At 41.6% G+C, this 21,761-nt stretch overlaps 1 protein-coding gene across 9 annotated transcripts in view; it reads right to left on the bottom strand.

Moving 5' to 3' along the window:
- Mamld1 (mastermind like domain containing 1) overlaps window positions 1-21,761 on the bottom strand; it is a 128,776-nt gene that overhangs the window by 48,745 nt on the left and 58,270 nt on the right. For 7 of the 9 annotated variants that reach the window (XM_052740670.1, XM_052740663.1, XM_052740636.1 and 4 more), the window contains exon 2: window positions 11,393-11,551. The exons of 1 other annotated variant lie outside the window; for it this stretch is intronic. In XM_052740670.1, coding sequence (XP_052596630.1) covers window positions 11,393-11,488 — 96 coding nt within the window. In that variant the 5' untranslated portion in view covers window positions 11,489-11,551. Of the gene's footprint in view, window positions 1-11,392; window positions 11,552-19,263; window positions 19,327-21,761 lie in introns of those variants that run through there. One more of the 9 variants, XM_052740617.1, reaches the window with a different exon arrangement.

Raw genomic sequence — 21,761 nt, 5'->3', positions numbered from 1 at the left:
TTCCAGATTGGAAAGAGAAACCTCTGTAGTTCTTTATGGATGATGTTCTTTATACATACTAGGCAAGCACTATCCCACTGAACTATCTTGGCTGACTTCTGTATCTTCTGTAGAGAAATGCCTATCTGCTTTAGCTCCCAGTACCTGGCACTGTCTGTGGCACCTGCAAGGACCAGGGGCAAATACAGAAAGTGCATTTTCCATCTTGAGGCCAAGCAAAGGCATCCAGAGGCTCCTGTACTCCATGCTAACTTCTAGCAGAGGCAGAAGGCCAAGGGAAATTCAGTAACCAGAAAAGTGGCTCTGTGCTTTTTCAAGACTCAGGATCCTTTCTGACCTAAAACTGCAACTTGGGAAAAGTTGAAAAAGCTCTAGACTCTTACAGCAGGGTTTGAGGGAACTCACGTGTTACTGTGATTTGCATTGGATGGGACATGGCATTCTCATCCCAGATAGAATGAATTGTCTAGCCTGGACTGTATTTTCTTCAAGACAAAAGACCCCCCAAAGGCCTTGTCCTCCAGAAGCTAGTTGTGTCTCATCAGCTACATCTCCATATCCTAAGCCCTATGGCCCAGCTCTCTGTCTGGAATCTAGCACAAAGGTAAGAGCATTATGTAGTCCTCATTTATTTAACCACTCGACCACTTGGGAAACTCCTTTAGAACCCTTTCTTGGAACAATATAGCCAGAAGAAGCAATTGGTGTATCTAAGCCATGTGTGGTGCTACACATATGTAATCTTAGCATAAGCAGGAGTGAGTGTCACGAACTAGAGGCTGGCTTGAGCTAATAGGGAGTTTAAGGCCAGAAGATAGTGAGACCCTGCCTCAGAAAACACACAAAAAGCAAAACAACAATAACTAATATGACAGAGACAGAGAGAGGAGAGAAAGGAGAGGAGACAGAGACCGAGAAAGACAGAGACACATGTGTGCAGCACATGTGCGCGTGTGTGCACACACACACACACACACACACACACACACACACACACACACACACACACACACAGAGATGAGACAGACAGACAGACAGAGAGAAGGAATCAGGAATAGGCAGATCCTGGCAATGGTGGCTACAGGTAGCAAAGCATTTGGGGAAATTGAGGAATCTATGTTATTTGCAAATGAGCACTCAATCAATAGACAAGATCTCTACAGATTCTTAAGATGCTGAACTTTTTCTAGGCCTTTATAACTAAGTCTTGGTGTTAACAATGGCAGGTCTTTGTTAAGATCTCAGTCTTTGTCAGTGGTCCGTGTATTTTCTTATTCGTGGTCCTTGGCTTCCAAAAACAATCCTAGCATGTAGGCAGGCCTCTGCTTAGGATATCACTTTTGCTCAGAGAGGCCAAGTGACTTAATAAAGTCATGCAGTTAGTAAGTGGCAGAGGAAACGGTGGCATTCAAGAATCTGAGGTATAGTCTAGTACCAGAATGTCAAGAACTCAGTCATCCACGGTCATGAATGTGTAGACACCTCTGCAGTAGTAAGTCAGCCTTCCTCAGTTGAACATGGAGTTTATTCTAGGGCACCAAGGGAATGAAAGGTCATTTCAGCTTTATACACCAAGAGGATAAAAACCTGCTGTTCAGTGTTGGTTACAGTGTTTTAATTTCCCTGTAGGGACAGTTATACTTTCCCAGGGCTTTCTAAATCACACATCAAAGGGTATATCAGATAGTGATGGCCTCAGAGAAGGAAGTTCTTTCTTCAGGTTGTATACAAAGGGATTTGCTGAACCTCCTGGGCCCAACCACTTGATTCCAAAGCCCATTATGTGGCCTCAGGGGCCTTGGGACCTGTGCTATGCATCTGTCTAAACTGCCAGAAAATCTTTGCATATTAAAGCTTTGCAGGAAAATGGATGGTCTTGTGAAAAAGACTTCTGGTTATTAAATTCCAATCATAGAATTCAGCAATGTGAGGTGCTAAGAGGTCTGGAGAGAGGCCCAGAACTCTTAGTATGTTTTCTTACCTACAAAATGGGAGCGTGAGGCTACCATACAAATTTCTTTTAAGGATTCTGTAAACTTAGAAATGTAAAGTTAGCATAGTGCCTGGCATGGTACAGATACCAAATAAATATTCTCTCTTTTCAAGCCTGAAAACTCAAACACATTCTTGGTGGTCCTAAAATAACTGTTAACATGGTTTACTCAGCAACATTTGCCATTCAAGGCAGATCTTCCTTTAGCTGTTGGCTGTGCTCCTGAACAGCTGTGTGCAAGGCTAACTTTTGTAAACCAAATCATAATAGAATTCAGCATGAATTTACCATTGAAAGAAAATTCTCAGTGCATCCTTTTATGAAGTGAAAGCTCCTTCATTTAAACTTATTTTTTAAGAGTGTGCATTTGAGGCTATTACTCAGTCTTGTGATAAATTATAATTTAGTTTTGACCACAAATATATTGTTCTATAGCCCCAAAGGACAGAATAAACAAGACTAAGTTATATGAAAATAATTTTAAAACATGTATTTATTTCACTATATGTGGTATGTCTATGGTTATATAATGGAAAGTATCTTGTTTCTCTCTGTCTCTCTCTGTCTCTGTCTCTGTCTCTCTCTCTCTCTCTGTGTGTGTGTGTGTGTGTGTGTGTGTGTGTGTGTGTGTGTGTGTGTGTGTGTGTGTGTGTGGTATCAGAGGGAAGGGAGGGAAAGGGACCAGAGAGAGGTGGTAGGGTGATAATGATGGCAGTGGAGATTGTGGAAGTGATAGAAGTGATAGAGGTGGTGACAGTGATCATGATGTCATCAATGTTGAATGTGGTAGAAGAAGAAGTAGCAAAGATGATGGATAACTATCCAGTGGTTGTGGTGGGTATGATTACAGCAGGAGTGATGCTGTTAATGGGAGCAGAGATGGTGGTGATATTGGTGGTAGAGTAGATAAAGGAAGTAGTAGAAGTGATGGCAGCAGTGGTGGTTATGAGGCACTGGGAGTATATGATGGAAATGCTATTGAGGGTGGTATTGCAGACAGTGATGGTTCCCAGAAAAAGGGTGAACTTATAAGATATTTCCCTCTTGTAACACTCTAAGAAGCTCCTACTGACTGGCTCAGAGGGAGATTTATTGAGAGAGAGGAAGAGAGAGAGAGAGAGAGAGAGAGAGAGAGAGAGAGAGAGAGAGAGAGAGAGAGAGAGAGATTATATAGAGTCTCATCTCACTACATGACCTAGAACTCACTATGTAGTCCAGGCTAGCACTGAACTCATAGTGGTTCTCCTGCCTCAGTCTCCCTCCTGAGTGCTGACAGGTCTAAGTCACCATGCCTAGCTCCTGAATTTCTTATAAACAGAAAATCTAAATACTGACTCTTTGGGGAAAATGACTCTGTGGGAGACACACAGTAGATTTTGTGTTTGTCAGTATACTGCCAATAATGTAGTTTTCTGTCATCTGTAACTACAGGTAAAGTCAGAGCAACATAAGTCCTTTAACATGCCATATAGTCATTAAAAAGAGGATGGAGAGTAGTGAGGTACTGTACATTTTGCTGTGTGATGCCATGTATTCAGAAAGCAAGAGTTGGGTGCTGGTGTTTTGGAAATTACTTCCTGCAGCTATTTTATATAGGCCAAGTTATTTGTTCTTAAAGGCTTGACTTGAGGGTGAAGGAGAGGCAAGAACATGTTTCGTTTTTCTGAGAGTCATATGGGCAGGCCTAACACTAGAGAACGTCAGCACCTGAAGCTTGTTCCAGAAAAAGAGGCAGCTAAAGAAAGGGCATTGGTCTCTCACTATAGAGACAAAGGCTTCCAACAGTACCAGGCAGGGCTGATTGGGGGTCCAGAACAGACATTCCCACCAGAATGAGTGCAAGTTGGGCAGAGAAGAATCAGTGAGGGAGCTAGAGTTCTAGTGGGTAGATCACAAGCCACATTAGCAATAAGAACAAGATCAGAAATCTTTGGAAGATTAAAATATGGTGGTTTGACAGAGTGCTGGGGTGGGTTACCTCCTCATTTAAGTGAAGGTCAAATACAGGAAGCAGGCTACAGTAGTGGGACACAGTACTCCAGGCAGGAGGGCAACAGGCTAGAAGGCCCTGGGGGAAAGGATCTTGGCCTATTTCAGGGACTAGCAGGCAGCTAGTAGCCCAGCGCACAGCAAGCTGGGAAGTAGCCATGAGCTCTCCTGGGGCCTCACAGGCCATGGGAAGGGGCTTGGGCTCTGTTATGTTTGCAGTGGGAAGCCATTATGGGGAAAGGTGAAGCAGAGGAAAGATAAGCTCAATGTTTGTGAAAGCTCTCTCTGGATGTTCATGGGAGGGGAAATGATTATCATGGGAAGGAACAAGGAACATGGGACCTAGAGTATGGGGCTGGGATCAACTAGGACAAAGGAGGGGAAGATGAACACATGGTCAAGCATAAACCCCTGTGATTTTACCAAGTGGGTACTGAAGGTAGCACTTAGTTATTATAGAAAACAATGGCCTCTAGAAAAGTGAACCACATGCCCAGTGACATGAGTCATAATTTACAAATAGTGGAAAAGCCCATATAGTAACTAGCTGAACCTTTTCAGGTCATGTAGTGCTTATTACCACTGCAACTCTGTGGTAAACTATATACTAAAGGCTAGGTAGGGCTGTGGGTCATCAAGACTTTATTTACCAAGACAGCCTGTGGGCTACATGTGGTCCCAGCATGCAGTTTACCAAGACCCAACCTAGAGTATGAGTTGAACTCTTTCCCTTGGGAAATACCATATTTCCAAAGCCCCTTTCTCATACAGCAGGGTACCACATGGTACAGGCCTACTGTTCATGAGGCAGTGTGCCTGCAACCTTTTGGGAGTAGAAAAGCTTTATTATTTCAATCATAATGAAAACGGAGTGACCATTTCTGAGCTGTGCAATTTATGTAGCAGTCCTAAATGCTATGCTTCACCCAACACTAGTGACACTTATTGCACAACTGTTGGCAAGTACTCTGTGGCTACAGTGAAAGGAGGGAATAATATCCCCTCCTGGATTCCCTTGGGCCTTGCTCTCTCAGCTTTTGTACACAGTTGGGCAATTTGAATTTTGTACAGACCATCTCTCTCTGGTCTTCAAGGGTCTCTACGATAATATGGCTACACTGTCTACCCTTTTCCTTTATCCTAATGGCTCTGACCAACATGGAGGCTGCTACACTGGCTATGCATTTTGTTTTACCTCTTCAACATGCCTCTGAAAGCTAGAATTGTTTTCTCATCTTTGTACCCCTAAAGCACCTATCCTCTGTGACTAACTCAGCTGACACATGCAGGTTGGAATTACTCTCTGTGGAAAACGGCATTCTGCAAATTATCTGTCTTGTTCTGCTGTTCCCAGTGAAAGGCCTCAAGACAACTGCTTCTCAGAAACTGGTAAGTGTGGCAACTGGCTCAGTGATGTTGCTGAGCACCTACTATGTACGAGGTGCTTAGCAGCAGTTGCAGGGGCAGAAGATCAAGAGGTCTCAGGCACAAGGCAGGATGGGAGCAAATAGCCTTGTGAGGACAAGTTATGGGGAAAACAGTTCTTCCTAGGGAATTGGGAGGCTATGGAGCCTGTGGCACTGGAGGGAGGCAGACAGAGTCAAGCCTGCACTGAAGGGCAAGGGGTTAAAAGATGTCAAGTAACAAAAGAAGCAGCTGGGCCTGGGCCTTGGGTTTGAGTGCCTGTGGTAAAATCCTGGCCTGTGGTTCATACCTACCTTTCTAACATTGAAATCTTAGGGACATCCATCTGTGAGAAGGAAGGGGGAGATGATAGAGAAAGCAGAGGCAGGCAGGCAGGCAGGCAGGCAGGGAGACAGAATAGGCAGGATAGGAAGTGTGATACATTATTCCATATTTACTACAGAAACCAAGTTTTGTAGCCTAGACTTGAGAAGCCTGTGCTCTATCTGCCCTCAGAAGTCTGGAATGCAGTACTTCAAAGGCAGCTTCTGACTCACATCTTTACCTAAAAAGACACATATCAAATTCTCCAGCTGAGGTGATTAGTGACTCAGAGGCCTGAGTCTGCACAGGCCTGCCTACATTTTGGGATGTCATAGGTCCACATCCCCAAGGTATGGCCCACAGGGTTGCACATTCCCTGAAAAGAGTGAAATTTGGTTCTCAGTATTGCCTGGAGTGGTTCGCTTCCAGACACCTGTTACCTTGGGCCTACTATCATGGAATCTGCAGGGAGGGGCTGGGTAGGAATTCAGACAAGGCCATTGTGTGCTCTCATCAGTTCAGAGGTGCTCCCTACCCAGCATCTTCCCTTGCTAGCATGCTGATTTTCTTAGCTGGGCTACTCAGCCAGGACCCAGATACCAAGCCTGGTGGTGTCCTTCAAGCTAAGAGTTTCTCAGTCCTTGCTGAAGAGATCAGTCTGTAGGCAAAACCTGTGCCTGGCTTCCCTGCCTGGTTGGGTATCAGTAGCAGGAAAGGGCCCTTGCTGCAGAAGGAGGAGAAGGGGGGCAGGGTGGGCAAAGGGAATGAACAGCTGCGTTCTCCATGGGGAGGATCCCCAAAATAGCAAGGCGCATATGCACTGCAGGCCTTGACCCAGAATGCTCAGAGTTGCACTATAAATCCAGCTCTCCTCTGTGCAACGGGGCTGCCTATGAGACCATAGCCATCCTTAGGGGTTCTCTGTATTCCAAGCTGAGTTCCAAGGACACATTGTTCCTTGCCTTTCTGGTGGAAAAAATAATTTTGAGTCAATGCCAACCTCTGATAGCTAAAAAGGTGCCAAGAGCAGTCAAAGCCTATATGCTTTAGGACAAGTTCACATCTCTGTCTTACTCATCATGACGTCAGAGATCCTGAAGTAGGCAGGGAGTATTATTAAACCCTCTTGACCATTGTGAAAACTGGGCCTCCAAGGCTCATGTTAAGAACTCGGCAAGTGGTTGGAACTGCTCTCAGGCATCACCTGGGTCTCAGCAGTGCAACCTACATACCTGGGATCCTCTCTCTTGAGGCCAGACTTGCACCTGTAGAAGGCCTACAGCCTACATGAAGTAGAGAATATTGACAAAGACACCAACCATTGAACCTAGAGATTTCAGAGTCACTTCAATTCTCCACATGCCTTCCCATACAACTCCAAAGCAGCCTGGTTTGCTGCCAGGCTGGAAGCGGACTGTGCTGATCAGAGGGCTAAAGGAAACAAAGATGCTATCCACTCTTCACCTGGTTATACCACTGGGATAAAAGCACCAGGACACCTGGAATTCTCTTCTGTCCATTGCTCTGTTTTGAGAACCCAGGGCTTAGTGTGTGTATTGGAGCCTCTAATCCAGGCATAGGAAGCAGTAAAGTGGGCAGAGCAGCAGTCATTCCTCCTGGTCTCAAACTTCAACATAGAATAGACTTGCTCTCAGTGAAGGAAGACTATAGTCCTGGATCTCAGATTCTAGCCCTAGAGCTATGCACATACAAGGGTTCCTGGGATTGTGGCAGGAGGCCAGATATAGACAGGCTCTTATAAATCATATCCAAGCTCTCAGAATTCAAGATGAAGGGGACTTGTTTCAGGTTATACCACTAGTCACAGCTTTGAGCCTCTGAGATCTCCTTCCTGAGTTTAGTACTCTCTGTGCAAAGAAAACAACAGAGCTCCAAGGTCGATGGGCACAGACCTTGACTTGGATTACACACCACAGAGGTGAAGAGCTCTTATTGGGTATTTTAAAGGAAATGATGGAACTGGGGACACTATTATTTGAATGCTTCAAATCTCCACATACTCTTTATGGGGTGGGGGTATGTGCTCTCTTTCCAGAGTTCAGTTCCCCACTTTCAAGTGGAGGTGAGGAGACAGACTGGGGTTGTTTTGGGTTGTTCTGTAGGGGCAGAACATACTGCCCTTTGGACTATGCAATGGGACTGTTGATGTAGCTCCTTGCCCATTTACTCACTATTCTCTACAAGGTACTGGGTTCCTCAGACCTTATTATTTTGTACATAAAGAAAGTTACAGGAATATCCTCTCTTCCAGCCAAAGAGTAGTTGGCAAGATTATAAGGTGTACTGGGTATGCCAACTTATTGTAACTTATAGAGTTATTTAGTAACATTAAGGCTCTGAACACAGATGATGAACAGAGAGTACATGCCCTTTTCTTTCCCAAATTGTACATTTAGTGTCCTTAACCTCCTCATTTTTATTATACTTAGAAGAGTTTGTGGTATTTCTTTTGTCAGTAATGGGGACTGAAACTGGAGTTTTGTGTATGCGGAGCAAGCACTGTGCACACTGAGCTATATCCCCAGGCCAACTCCACCATTTTGCTCAGAAACAGCTATAGAAATGGAATAGGTATAGACAGAGGCAGAGATGACATTCGACTTGAACACTGAGTCTTTGCCCATGCAGGCTCTGGGGCATTCAATGCCTTTGAGTTTTTCAATCAACCTACTGGATCTGTAGAAGTTCCAGTCTGAACATCAAAGGAAAGGACACGACGTTCCACATGCTGTTTCCATCTACTAACCTTGAATAGATAGACAAATGTTGCCAAAAGAAAACCTCTTTTTCCTGTGCCACAGGAGTCATTAAGTAATCGTGGTACTAGATGAACAATGATGCTGAAAAGGAATTTGAATCACTACATTTCTTTACAATTTACTTTGTAAAGTGCACTTAGCATTTTGTGTTTCAAAACAAGCTTTCCATCTAAGAAGCAGCAGAGTATGGTTCAGGACAATGGGCTCTGAAATCTGCCTGTTATTCGGTGCTTAACCTATTTATGACTTCTTCTTGGGGTAATCAGGAGATAGTGTTCCCTAAATGCTAAGCAAAGTACTAATATCTAGTCAATGTTGAAGTCAAGGCTGTTATTCTTGCTATTGGTTCATCCGAATTATGTTTTCTAGAGGACAATGAATGAACATTGTAGCTTTTTAGGATCAGGTGTTAAGACTAGAACCTCAGGGTCCTGTGTCCTGATCTTAGGCTAAAAATACTTGTTACTTCAAATTCACTTCTTTCTTCAAAGTAGCTCTCAATTGTTTACATGAAAATTCTAGGGCAATTAAAAAGCTCTCTTCTAGTGGCACATACCTGTAATCCCAGCACTCAGGAGATTGAAGCAGGAGGGTCACAAGTTTCAGGTCAGCCTGGGCTACAGGGTGAGATTCTGTCTCTGCATAAATAAATCTCTCTTCTTAGAATAATAGAATTTTATTTTACAAATTTAATGTGATACAGGTTTTTCTGTTAGCTTTGTTTTCAACCTAACCAAAAAGAAACCAGTTAAGGTTACTTCCCAGAGCAGATTTCTATGTTTGGGAGACTTTCAGGATGAAGTCAGGTGACACACACAATGTGCTTCCAGACTTATGTTGTTTCTTGGGACCAGGGAGCAGTATTAACCCTGGATGTCATTAAGTCTCAAAAACACAGTCAACAACGGAAACATCTGAAATCCAGTTAAGACCACACCTTGAACTGCAAGGCCAGTTACTGCTAAGGACAGCCTTCTGCCATGATAGTTTGAATCCAGTAACTTCTTTGAACAGCAGGTTCTTTTGTTGTTGTTGAACACCCAGGAAATGCTGTTATTAATCTCCCAGTTTCTGAATCTTCTTTCCTAGTACCCTGCTGTTCAGATCCTCAGCATTTGCAGCAAAGTTGGAGGCTAACACTAGGCACCTTCCTAAGGCTACAGGGATTGACTGGACACTAAAACCCAGCTGCATTCACAGCACACCAAAAATTGTCCTGGATACTTATAGATGGAAGCAATAGTCCTTATCAGGCACTGTAGAGTGGGTTATCTCAGTATTATCCCTTTTGGTGACCATATGTGTCTTCCAAAACAGATGCAGTTTCACCTGGGATGAAGGCTCATCTAATGGAGCTGCTTTCAGAAACTCAGGTATATTTTTGGACCCTTTCAATTGGGGCAAATTATTGGTCTTCTACATCATCTTGGCATTTCTAAAATAGCCATGTCACTCTGAGCCAAGGACAGAGAATGAGGTGTGCTATGGAGGAAGAAGAGCTAATTTTTGGTTAAGTGTAAGGTGTGACTCTAAATCAATGAATGTGCATTTTTTTTGGCAAGGCTTATGAAGGATGCTAGAGGTCATTTGCCCTGAGAGCCCAAGCCAGGAAATGGCATGAACAATGGTAGCCGCTCTACAGTGAGAAGTGCTCCAAGGACCCACTCCCAGGACAGTGATCCCTATATGCCATGCACAATGATCTACACAGATGGAAGCAAAAGTGTTACTTACCAGACATACTTTATTTTTATGAAGTCTGGACAGTAAGTGAGGAGCAGGGAAGCCTCCTTCCTGTACCTATAGCCCACCCACATTTATGCCTAGGATTTGGTCCAAGTGAGTGGAAAACAAAGGGAGAATTTAAAATCAAGCCTAAACTGATTGTGGACTCTGGGGACATACTAGATGCTTTCCTTTATAGACTCAGATGTTGACCATCAAAGAGAAGCCTGAAATATAAAGGGTTGTTACAATGGATATTAGAGATTCTCTTCTGTGAATGCCTTAACTTGTGGCTGGCTGGTTGTAAACAAGTCACACTGGCCAATCAATTCATCTGTCTATGTCCATTCTGTCTGCCCATTTATGTGAATGTTGTGGTACTCCAGTCACCAAAGTTTTTTAAAAGTTTATGCACTCGATGTAATAGCATATCCTCAATACATTGTTGACAATGAAGGGAAAAAAGAGAAATGTGATTAAATCACTCACACCTGTACACATAACAAAATTCCTAAAATGAACAGAGCAGATTGCCCTGGGAACTGGGGAAGATAAGTCTCCCAGTTATGTGAAATGACATTACCTCAGACCTCAGGGCTCCCAGTTCCTTGAGCAGGAAGGAAACAGAACCATGGCTCTATAGGAACCATTTCCCCTCTGCTCTATTACTTTTAGAGATTAAGCAAGCCACTCCTCTGTGGTCTAATACCCCCCCGAGATAACAGCCATTGTGTTTGCTGCAGCTCCTGCTAACCTAATCTTGGTAGAATGGTGATGTTGTAGGCACTGACTGCCAGACTCCAGCAACCAGAGGCTCTCATGCTGCCTACTATCATGCTTGCCCTTAGAACTACCACTGGAATCTCCAATACTGAGTTTCAGACACTTGGATGATAGCTGAATTCCTAGAGAATAAAGCACAAATGTGACAAATGACTTTGAGAAAAGATACCAGGGCCAGCCAGTTAAATAGGAGTCCGTTCTATGCTCAGTTTCTTAACTTTTTTAAACTAGAAACCCACAGGGGCAGGAGTAGTTCTCCTTGATTCAAGTGCCTTATATTTTCAGTTGGTCTCCAACACCAAATTTGCACAAAGACTTTCAACAACACATATCATGTTCAAATTTAAGTTTAGAAGCATTCAGCACCCCCTCCCCCCATCGCCCATTTTCTGACCGATTCCTGGAGCTTTCTGGGCTCCTGACGATTTCCCACCATGTTGAAATGGGGAAGCATGCTCTCGATTACAAGCCGACTTTTCCAGTCATCCATTGTTTGACCTGCAATTTTATTCTTGACTCTCCAAGGCGTTTCCCAAACGACCTAGACACAGGGCTTAAGGAGACAAAAAGTATACTGTCTTTCAGATATGAAGATGAGACCATTGACCCCATGAATCACAGGTTTTCAACTTTGTGTAGAATCTGCCTCATTTATTTTCCCATCTCTCTTTCCACCACACCACCCTCATAGGCTACCCCCAACCCCAGGAATGAAGAAATACTTCCATGAGCCAGTTGCCCAGGGTAAAGTGGCCATCCATGTCCATGAAATAGGTAAACTGTAGTGGAAAACAGAGAAGGTGGAGGAGGAGCTTGATGAGACTAAAATGGCACTGGTCATATAGTTGGGCAAAGTGAGTCCTAGTTCTGGCTCTCATTTTGTGTGGGACTCAGGAAAGGCTCTCCTATTTTCTGAGATAGTTCACTTCAGTGAACAATATAGCAACAGAATCAGAGTGATGGCTTAGAGCCTTTTCAACTCTGGTCACATTAGCACTTAGCCAAGTGATCAGACCAACAATTCCAATCACAGCTAACACTGGGAAGAAGGAATGGATGCTGAAAGGGGCTCCAGAAAGCCTGGTGCATCAGTTGACAGGACACTAAATGAGCTACTCCAGCACATCCTCCAGGCTGGATGAACAGACATGTAAACCCAGGAAAAGCTGTTTTCTGTTTTCCACAAAGTGAAATAAGGACTATGTTATCTCACTATGCTACACATGAGATAAGGACTATGATAAGGTATTCATATAAATATGGGGTTAGCTTTCCTTGCTGTAACCTTTCTTGTCTATATGGTACCAGGCACTACAATTTTGATGTTAGGAGAGTCAGAAAAGCACTTTCCCCACTTTCCCACTGAGTGAAAACAAAATCTTTGTCATGTTATATAAAACAAACATCAGAGGATTCTGTAAGACAGAGAGAATATAAATTGTCTAGGGACCTTGGGATCTAATGAATAACACTGATGAGTTCCCTAGGATTTCATTCTACTAGATTTAGAGCCAAAGAACCCAGCAACCTCAAATGCCAATGGGCACAAACAAAAGTGCTCTAACAAAGGCTTGCTTTTTCTAGCCTTTTGAGACAGAAAACCTTAAACCAAAACCATTCTAATCCAGCTAACCACCAGAAAAGACAATGTAGTGTCCTCCCATTCCAGCAGCAAAGACCAAGTAGGGGAGCCTACTGTAACCCTACTTGGCAGCAATGAGACACTTCTCCCAATCCCACTGGAGTGATAGCAACAGATGTCTAGTGAGGACTTGGATATAACATGCTTGCCTAGCAGTAATGAGGGTCCCCAACCTCCTTTACATCAAAGAAGCTATCTCAGTTACTTGAACTTTTATATTACCACGCAGAAGAAAGATGCTATCCCCCTTTCTTGCCAGACCAATCAAAACAGAAAATTTAAATAAAAGCCAGTTTTAAAATATTAAAAATATCCTGACTTTGGTAAAAAAAAAAAAAGGCACCTATACCAAGATCAAAAGGTCTAAAGCTAAATGAAAAAGTATTATTAATCGATGTGTCACCAAGATGATACAGATATTGCAATTACCTGACTAGAATTTTAAAATAGCAATCATTTAAATGCGTCTCCCAAGAGATACAATAATGCTTTAAACAAAGAGACAAGCTCAGGAAATTGAAATATTAGAACCAGAAACCACAGTAACTTAGATAACCTTGGTGGATAGGACCAAAAGGGGAATGGAAAGAACAGTCAATTTCTTATACCCTTTATACTCCAATTTCTTCAATGTGAAGACAAAGACTGGGAAAGAATGACAGAAAAATGACACACTACCTATAGGAGAAAACTAATTTCAACGATGGCAAATATTTGCTCAGAAGCCACAGAGGTCACAAAGAAATAATGCAGTGATTCTCAAATGTGAGGTTGTGAGGGAGAGCTTCAACACAAAATCTTAGTGAAAATGTGTCAGATGTAGAAGGGGAATCTTGACATTCTTAGATGGAGGGAAACCAAGAGAATTTATCAACAACACGCCTCTACTAAGATAATAATTAAAGGAAGTTCTCCAAACAGAAAACAATTGAAGAAGAAATGTTGGTATTGGCCAGGAAGAAAGAACAATAGAAAGAGAAAAACAATATGGTTAAATAAAATAGATTTTCTTCCATGCTTAAATTTCATAAATTATGTTGATGGTTGAATTAGCAATTATATTGTCTAATATAGTTCTAAATATGTATGAAAGAAATATTTAACACAATTACATTATAAACAGAAGTAAAAGGGTAGAGAGAAATGCAAGGTTTTTCTACTTCGTTAAAGGTAGTAAAACATTGACAGTAGTTGCACATTTTATGTTATGCATACACACACAGACAGTAGTACTGAGGGAAACCACCACAAAAAGACAGAGTAAAATTATTATACATGAATCAAATATTATTCTAAAATTACTCAAGTAATGCATAGAAGGTTAAGGAAAAGAAAAACTGAAAAAAAATCTCATAGGGAACAGAAACAAAACAAGTAAGTGGGTAGGAATACACACTAATATCAGTAACTATATTAAACAATGGTCTAAGACTTTGGCAAATAGGATAAAAATATAACCTAGTGATAGAGGATTTCAAGATGTTTTCTCAATATAATAATTTAAGGAGATTTAAAGTAATGTGCTGGAAGTTATGCATGTGGACATCTAGTTTTCTCAGATTGTTCGTTGAAAAATGTTTTTTTATCCAATTTATAGTTCTGGCATCTGTAGTAACTTCTTATGTGGACTGATGTCTAGGTCCTTAACTCAATTTCATTGATCTCTCTGTGTGTGTTTGTGCCAGTAACATGTTGTTTTCATTACCCCATCTCTGTAGAACAATATGAAATCAGGTATAGTTATACCTTCCACAGAAGGTTTTTTGTTGTTGTTCAGGATTGCTTTGGCTATCCCAGGTCTTTTGTGCCTCTATATAAAATTTTGGATTGTTTCTGTGTGTGAATAATGGAATTGTAATTTTAATTTGAGATGACAGCAATGAACCAGTAGATTGCTCTTGGTAAGATGGTCTTTTCATAATATTAATACTTTGATCCAATGAGTATGGGGCACCTTTCCATCTTCTAGAGTCAATTTCTTTCTTCAGTGTCTTAAAATTTCCATTATAAAGGTCTTTAATTTTCTTAGTCAGGCTTGTTTCCAAATATTTTGGGTGGCTATTGTGAATGGGATTGTTTCCCTTTCTTTTTCAGTCTGTTTGTCATTGGTATATAGGAAGGTTGTTTTTTTCTTCTTTTTTCTACTCCACTCCATTGTTTTCTTTTTCTTTTTTTAATTAAGAGATTTTTCTATTCATTTTACATACAAACCACAGAATCCCCTGTCCTCCCTCCTCCTGCCCCCCAGCCTCCCCCCTCAACCCACCCCACTTTCCCACCTCCTCCAAGGCAAGGTCTCCCATGGGGAGTCAACAGAGCCTGGTACATTCAGTTGAGGCAGGTCCAGTCCCCTCCTCCCTGAACCAAGGTTGCGGAAAGTGTCTCACCATAGGCACTAGGTTCCAAAAAACCGGCTCATGCACTAGGGACAGGTCCTGATCCCACTGCCTGGGGATCCCCTAAACAGTTCAAGCTAAACAACTGTCTCACTTATCTAGAGGGTCTAGTCCAGTACCCTGGGGGCTCCTCAGCTATTGGTCCACAGTTCGTGTTTCCACTAGTTTGGCTAGTTGTGTCTATGCTTTTTCCAATCATGGTCTCCATGTCTCTTGCTCATAGAATCCCTCCTCTCTCTCATTGATTGGACTCCTGGAGCTCTGCCTGGGAACCAGCCGTGGATTTCTGCATCTGCTTCCTTCAGTCACTGGATGAGGGTTCTATGATGACAGTTAGGGTATTCAGCCATCCGATCACCAGGGTAGGCTAGCTCAGGTACCCTCTTGTCTATGGTGGAGTCATCCTTGTGGATTCCTGGGAATCTTTCTAGCACTCTGCTTCTCCCTATTCCCATGGTGTCTTCATTTATCATGGTATCTCTTTCCTTGTTCTCCCACTCTGTTCCCATTCCAGCTCAAAGCTCCCACTCCTCTAAGCTCTCACCCCCCATCCCTTGCCCTCCATTATGCCCCCTCATCTCCTGGCTTGCTCATGTAGATCTCATCCATTTCTCCATCATTGGCCAATCCATGCGCCCTTCCTAGGGTCCTCCTTACAGGCTGTAGGTTGTTGTGTGTCAATTTTGTATCTTGCCACTTGGCTCAAATTAATTATCTCTAAGAGTGGTTTTTGTGGAGTCTTTGGGGTTTCATATATATAATAGAATCATGATCTGCAAATAGGGATACCTTGATTTCTTTTCCAATTTGTATCCCTTTTATGCTCTTCTCTGATCATGTTAGTTCTAACTATGTCTTCAAGTACTACATTAATAGAGGGAGAGAGTGTAGACACACTTGCCTTATTACTGTTCTTAATGGGAACTCTTTTGAGGTTTTTTTCTCCATTTAGCATGATGGTGCTGTGGGATGTTTTGTATGTTAAATGTGTTGCTCTGATTGGTTAATAAATAAAACACTGATTGGCCAGTAGCCAGGCAGGAAGTATAGGCGGGACAAGCAGAGAAGAGAATTCTGGGAACAGGAAGGCTGGGTCAGAGAGATACTGCCAGCCGCCGCCATGACAAGTGAGATCTAAGGTACCAGCAAGCCACAAGCCACGTGGCAACTTATAGATTAATAGAAATGGGTTAATTTCAGATATAAGAACTAGATAACAAGAAGCCTGCTGCGACCATACAGTTTGTAAGCAATGTAAGTCTTTGTGTGTTTACTTGGTTGGGTCTGAGCAGCTGCAGGACTGGTGGGTGAGAGATTTGTCCTGACTGTGGGCCAGCCTAGACCGGAAAAACTCTAGGTACATGATGGCTTCTGTGTCTATTGAGATGATCATGTGATTTTTGCCTTTTGTCCATTTATGTGGTTAGTTATAATTATTGATATATGTATGTTGAGTCATCCCTGAATTGATGGAATAAAGCCAAGTTAGTCATGATGAAGGATCTTGTTTATGTGATATTGAATTCAGTTTACCAATATTATACTGAAAATTTATGCATCTTTGTTTTATCGGGAAGATCAGCCTGTAATTTTATCTTATTTTACTTTATTTTTGTGCAGTGAATTAATTCATTTGATTTGGGTATCATCAGGATAATGCTGGTTTTGCTAAAGAAAAAAAAGGAAGCCTTTGTTTGACCTATTTTATGGGATAATTTAAGTAATTCTTTAAAATTCTGGTAGAATTCTTCTATGAATCCATCTAGTTATGAGCTATTTTTTTTTAGTTGGGAGGCTTTTTATTACTACTTCAGTCTCATTACTGTTTATAGATGTTAAATTGTTTATTTAATTTTAGTTTAATTTTGGTATGTCATATAACATTTTTATCAATTCCCCCATCCCAGGCCCAGGGAATATCAAGACCCAGAGGATGAAGAAAGGTGATATGAAAGCTGTTTTCTGGACACGACATGACTATCAAACTCCTGAACACATAGCAGCTATTGTTACATGCACAAGACCATATAAGATCAGCCCAGGTCAAATTGTGGCATAGATAGGCAGATGATCTCCAAATCCATGACATACTGAGGAGCTATTGACAGGAGACAGTTGTTGGAGGAGGAAGAACCACTCTTTTTTGATGAAGTGGCCACTGATATACTACCCATGCTCAAGTGGATGACACAACACTCATGCACATATAGGCAGCACCAAGATATGAAGTTGGGAGGGGGACATATTGGGAGAATATGAGGGGGAATTGGAAAAGGGAAATGGATATGATCATATTTATTGTATACATGTATGAAACTCTAAAGAATAAAGAAAAACTATTATAGAATGAAATAAATTATGCAAATATTAAATGAGATCAAGACTATTTCAGTAATATTAGATAAGGTAGACTTTAGAGCAAAGAAAAGTATTGGGGATGGAGAAGGACATTACATAATGGTAAAGGCATCAATACACCAAAAAGACATCTTCTAAAGAACTGAGCTGAAAAATATAGGATATACAAGTGAACTAAAAATGATCTACAAAAATGTAAAAGGATTGAAATAATACATGATATTTTCTGTGACTATAATGGAATCAAACTAGAAAACAATAATAAAAAAGAGATGAAAATTTTCAAAACACTTAGAAACAAAAGTGCTAGCTTTAAAAATTGTGTCAGAATTCTGAAGAAAATAAATATGTTGACTACAACTATGAATGAAAATGACACCACAATATGTCCAAACTTGTGGAGCATGAGCAAAGTTGTTCCAAGAGAGAGTCATAGCATTAAATGTTTACATTAGAAGTAAGGGGATAATTTAAGCTCTCAAAGCACTTTGCAAAAGAAAATAGAAACTCAAAATCCAGCAGAAGGAAACAATAAAGAATTAAAATAAATGATACTGGAAAAATAGAGATAAACCCAATAAAAAAGCTATATTTGACAAAATTAGTAAAGTTGTTGAACCTGAAAACTAAAAATTGCAATGAATGAAAAAGGAATTATTACTACACACCCTGCAGATAAGGAAAACACCATTTTACATATTAAATTTGGAAATTTTAAAGAAATGGAGCAATTTTCCTAAAGCACAAATGATCAAATTGCCCAGTATTAAAATATATCATTGTAATTCTGAGAAAAGGAATTAAAATTGTTAAAACTTCAAAGGAGCTGAAATGGGCCATACTGGTAGAGAGCTTGTCTAGCATGTAGGAAGTCCTGGATTTGACCCCCCCACCCCCAGTATGGCAAAAGGAAGGCTCTAGGCTCAGATAGTTTCAAATGTTGAATGATCTTTTTGGTGTGATCCTGAATTTAGTTTGCTAGCATTTTATTGAGAATGTTTACAACCATGTCTATCAGGATGATCAGCCTGTAATTTTCTTTTCTGTGTGGTGGTGAAAGAAGAGTTAGTACCACCTCTATATGAGTATGACCTCTTTTAGGGAACACTTGCTGGGTTGTTGTATTGTCCTGACACCAAAGACATTGACTATCCAGACAGAAAATTACAGAGCAATGTATATAGAAAAATTCTAAACAACATTTTAATCACTTATAAAAGGAAATACACATCATAAGTTAACTTAGTTTACTCTGGCCATATAATGCTGGTTCATTATTTATCAGTCCATCTGTTTTATCTACTATAGTAACAGGTAAAATATAAAAATCATATGATATGAACAACATTTTGAATGCTCTAAGTAGCATTGTGTGGATATGAGATTTCTGTCTTTGGAAAACATTTAGTGACAACACCAGATTCTGGGGAGGATGTGGAGGAACTACATTACTCATAAATGTCTGGTGGGTATTCAAAATGGTACACCTGCTCTGGAAATTGTGCAGCTTCTTAAGAAAAATATATAAATACCAGCAATTGTACTTCTGAATATTTATCTAGAAACATGAAAATGGAAGTGTGTAACAAAGTTTTTAAATACACACACACACACACACACACACACAGATAGAGGAGAGAGAGAGAGAGAGAGAGAGAGAGAGAGAGAGAGAGAGAGAGAGAGAGAGAGAGAGAGAGAGAAAAATCCTGTATCGGTATGATATCACTTTCTTGATTCTGACATTGTAGGGCTGGTATGGAACATGTAACAATGAGGAAGACTGTCTGAGGGGTAAATGGTGGCTTCTTCCTACCGTGTTTGTAGTTTACTGTGAATCTAATTATTTCCAAGCAAGAAACCAACTCTTACCTGGAGTTCAGCCTCTAGATCCAGGACACATTGATTCCTCATATTGCCTTCGAGACATTTCTTCATGGCATTTTTGCTTCAAGTAGTTTATAAATGTATGTATCTTCCTTATTTAAAACAAGTCAACACAGTCTCCACTTCGGGCCTTTTGTGGATGTTTTAGGAACCAAAACTGAGACCTTAACTGGGATACTGATCACATACTAGGATCAAAATTGTACATACAGTACACCATGCATGCAAACGAAAAAGGCAAAAGAGACTGCCATTACTGCAAAGGCAGTAATTAGTTCTGGACAACACATGCTCAGCATTTTCAGTCTGTAGAGGCTAGGGACTCAGTTATTTCAGGGCTACCAACACAAAACTTAAGGACATCATACAAGCTACTCATTCATTCAACTCTAAAGAAAAAAAAGTAAAAACAAAAACAAAATCAAAACCAAACAAAATTCCAAAAGGCCGATCTGCCTTTAAAATACACCACTCTACCCATTGATTGAAGAGATCTCCATGAGTGAACTGGGGGTGAGGGGTGGGCAATGAGGGTAGAGGATGGGGGATGAGAACATAAGGAAATGGGATTATCGAGCTGGAGCAGGGATGGAGTGGGAAACCAATGAGAGAGATACCATGATGGAGGGAGATATCAAGGGGATAGAGAGAAACCCAGTGCTAGTGAAGTTGCCAGGAATCCCCAAGGATGACCCCAGCTTGGACTACTAGAAATAGTGGAGAGGGTGCCTGAACTGAACTGGCTTGCCCCAGTGATCAGATCGGTGAGTACCCTAACTGTCATCACAGAACTTTTCTCCAATGACTGATGGAGGCAGATGCAGAGTCCACAGCCAAACACCAGGCAGAGCTCCAGGAGTACAGTCAAAAAGAGAGAAGAGGGATTCTATGAGTAAGTGCATCAGGACCATGATGGGGAAACCTGCAGAGACGACCAAACCAAACTAATGGGAACTCATGAAAGTTGAATCAATGGCTGTGGAGCCTGCATGGGACTGGGCTTGGCCCTCTGCATGGTGAACCAGTTGTGTACCTTGATCTGCTTGGGGAGCCCCCTGATGGTAGAATCAGAATCCATCCCTGGTGCATGGGGGGGTGCTTTATGGAGCCTACTACCTATGATGGGATACCTCAAGAAGCCTTGAGGCAGAGGGAAGGGCCTGGACTTGCCTCTACTGGATGTGTCTCCCCATGGGAGGCCTTGCCTTCTTGTGAGGGTGAATGGGGGTGGGTTGGGGGAGAGTCTTGGGGGTGGAGGAAAGAGGGGGCTCTTTGGTTGGTGTGTAAAATGAATGAAAAAAATTTCTTAACAAAAAAAACACTCTATTGATTTCATGCTCTGATATTTTATGTTCTCCAAAACAAATACAAAAGGGATGTCCTGGTGGGAGCAGTAATTGGAGCTTTCTGAACAAAGACTTGAATCTGTGTCCCGAAGTGGCAGCCTATACCTCCTTCACTATCACAATTATCATGTTTGGGTACTGGCTGGGCTAGGACTGAGGAGCAAGATGGGAAAAGCTGTACATCTTGCTGGGTGGCTGTGTATACACCAGAAGGCTGAGACCACTGTTCTCTAGACTTCCAACATGGATGATAGAAAGGAGTACAGAGCCGAGGACAGGAATAGAATGCTTCCCAAGCAACAGACCTCCTGTTGCCTCAGACCATCCTCATCCACAGGACACTGGATAACCATTACTAATCACTATTTTCATTAACAATCTAAGCTACAGATCAAAGAGGATATTTTAGTCCAGGGAACTAGACCTGGGAGGTATAGAAAGAGGCCAGATATGAAGAGAAAGAACTCACTGTTTAGGGGCTCCCTCTGTGTTCCCATGGTCCCTGGTAGGAAGTTATTTCTCTGATATTCTGGTCTTCTTCCAGAAAGGAGTAAAGTCATTGATGTGTAAGTAGCCCTAGATTAGTGGTTCTCAACCTTCCTCACAGTTTCTTATGTTGTGGTGACCCCCAGTCATAAAAATTATTCTGTCGCTACCTCATAAGTGTAATTTGCTACTGTTATGGGTCACAATGTAAATATCTGATATGCTGGGTGTCTGATATGTGACCCTTGTGAAAAGGTAACCCTCAGTTTGAGAACCACTGCCCTAGAGTATTCGTGCCTACATGAGCACTGCTGAATGGATCTGCAGGGTGCACTTAAACTTAGATGACAATCTTCCCTAGAGGCTTTGTCAGGGTTTAGTTACTTGGTCAAGAGCTTCAGTGATTTGGTGTACTGGAACCCAAATGAGCTTAGTAATGTATAATGTTATTCAACATTTCTGTGCATTTGAAGGGGCTGTTTTGACACTATGCAAGAGCTGCAAGGCATATAATTATAGTTTGTGCTACTAAACATATTAATATTAGAACATGTCCTTTTTCACTTTGAAAAGTTTAATTTAAAAAAAACTACAAGTGGGCCTGGGGATATAGCTTAGTTGATAGAGTACCTGCCTAGTGTGCCCAAAGCC

This window comes from Peromyscus californicus, unplaced genomic scaffold (genome assembly GCF_007827085.1).
Source record: "Peromyscus californicus insignis strain IS unplaced genomic scaffold, ASM782708v3 Scaffold_10__1_contigs__length_136768540, whole genome shotgun sequence".
NCBI classification, from domain to species: domain Eukaryota; kingdom Metazoa; phylum Chordata; class Mammalia; order Rodentia; family Cricetidae; genus Peromyscus; species Peromyscus californicus.
The sequence above is the reverse complement of the archived record's forward strand: the minus strand, read 5'-3'. Positions and strand labels throughout refer to the sequence as shown.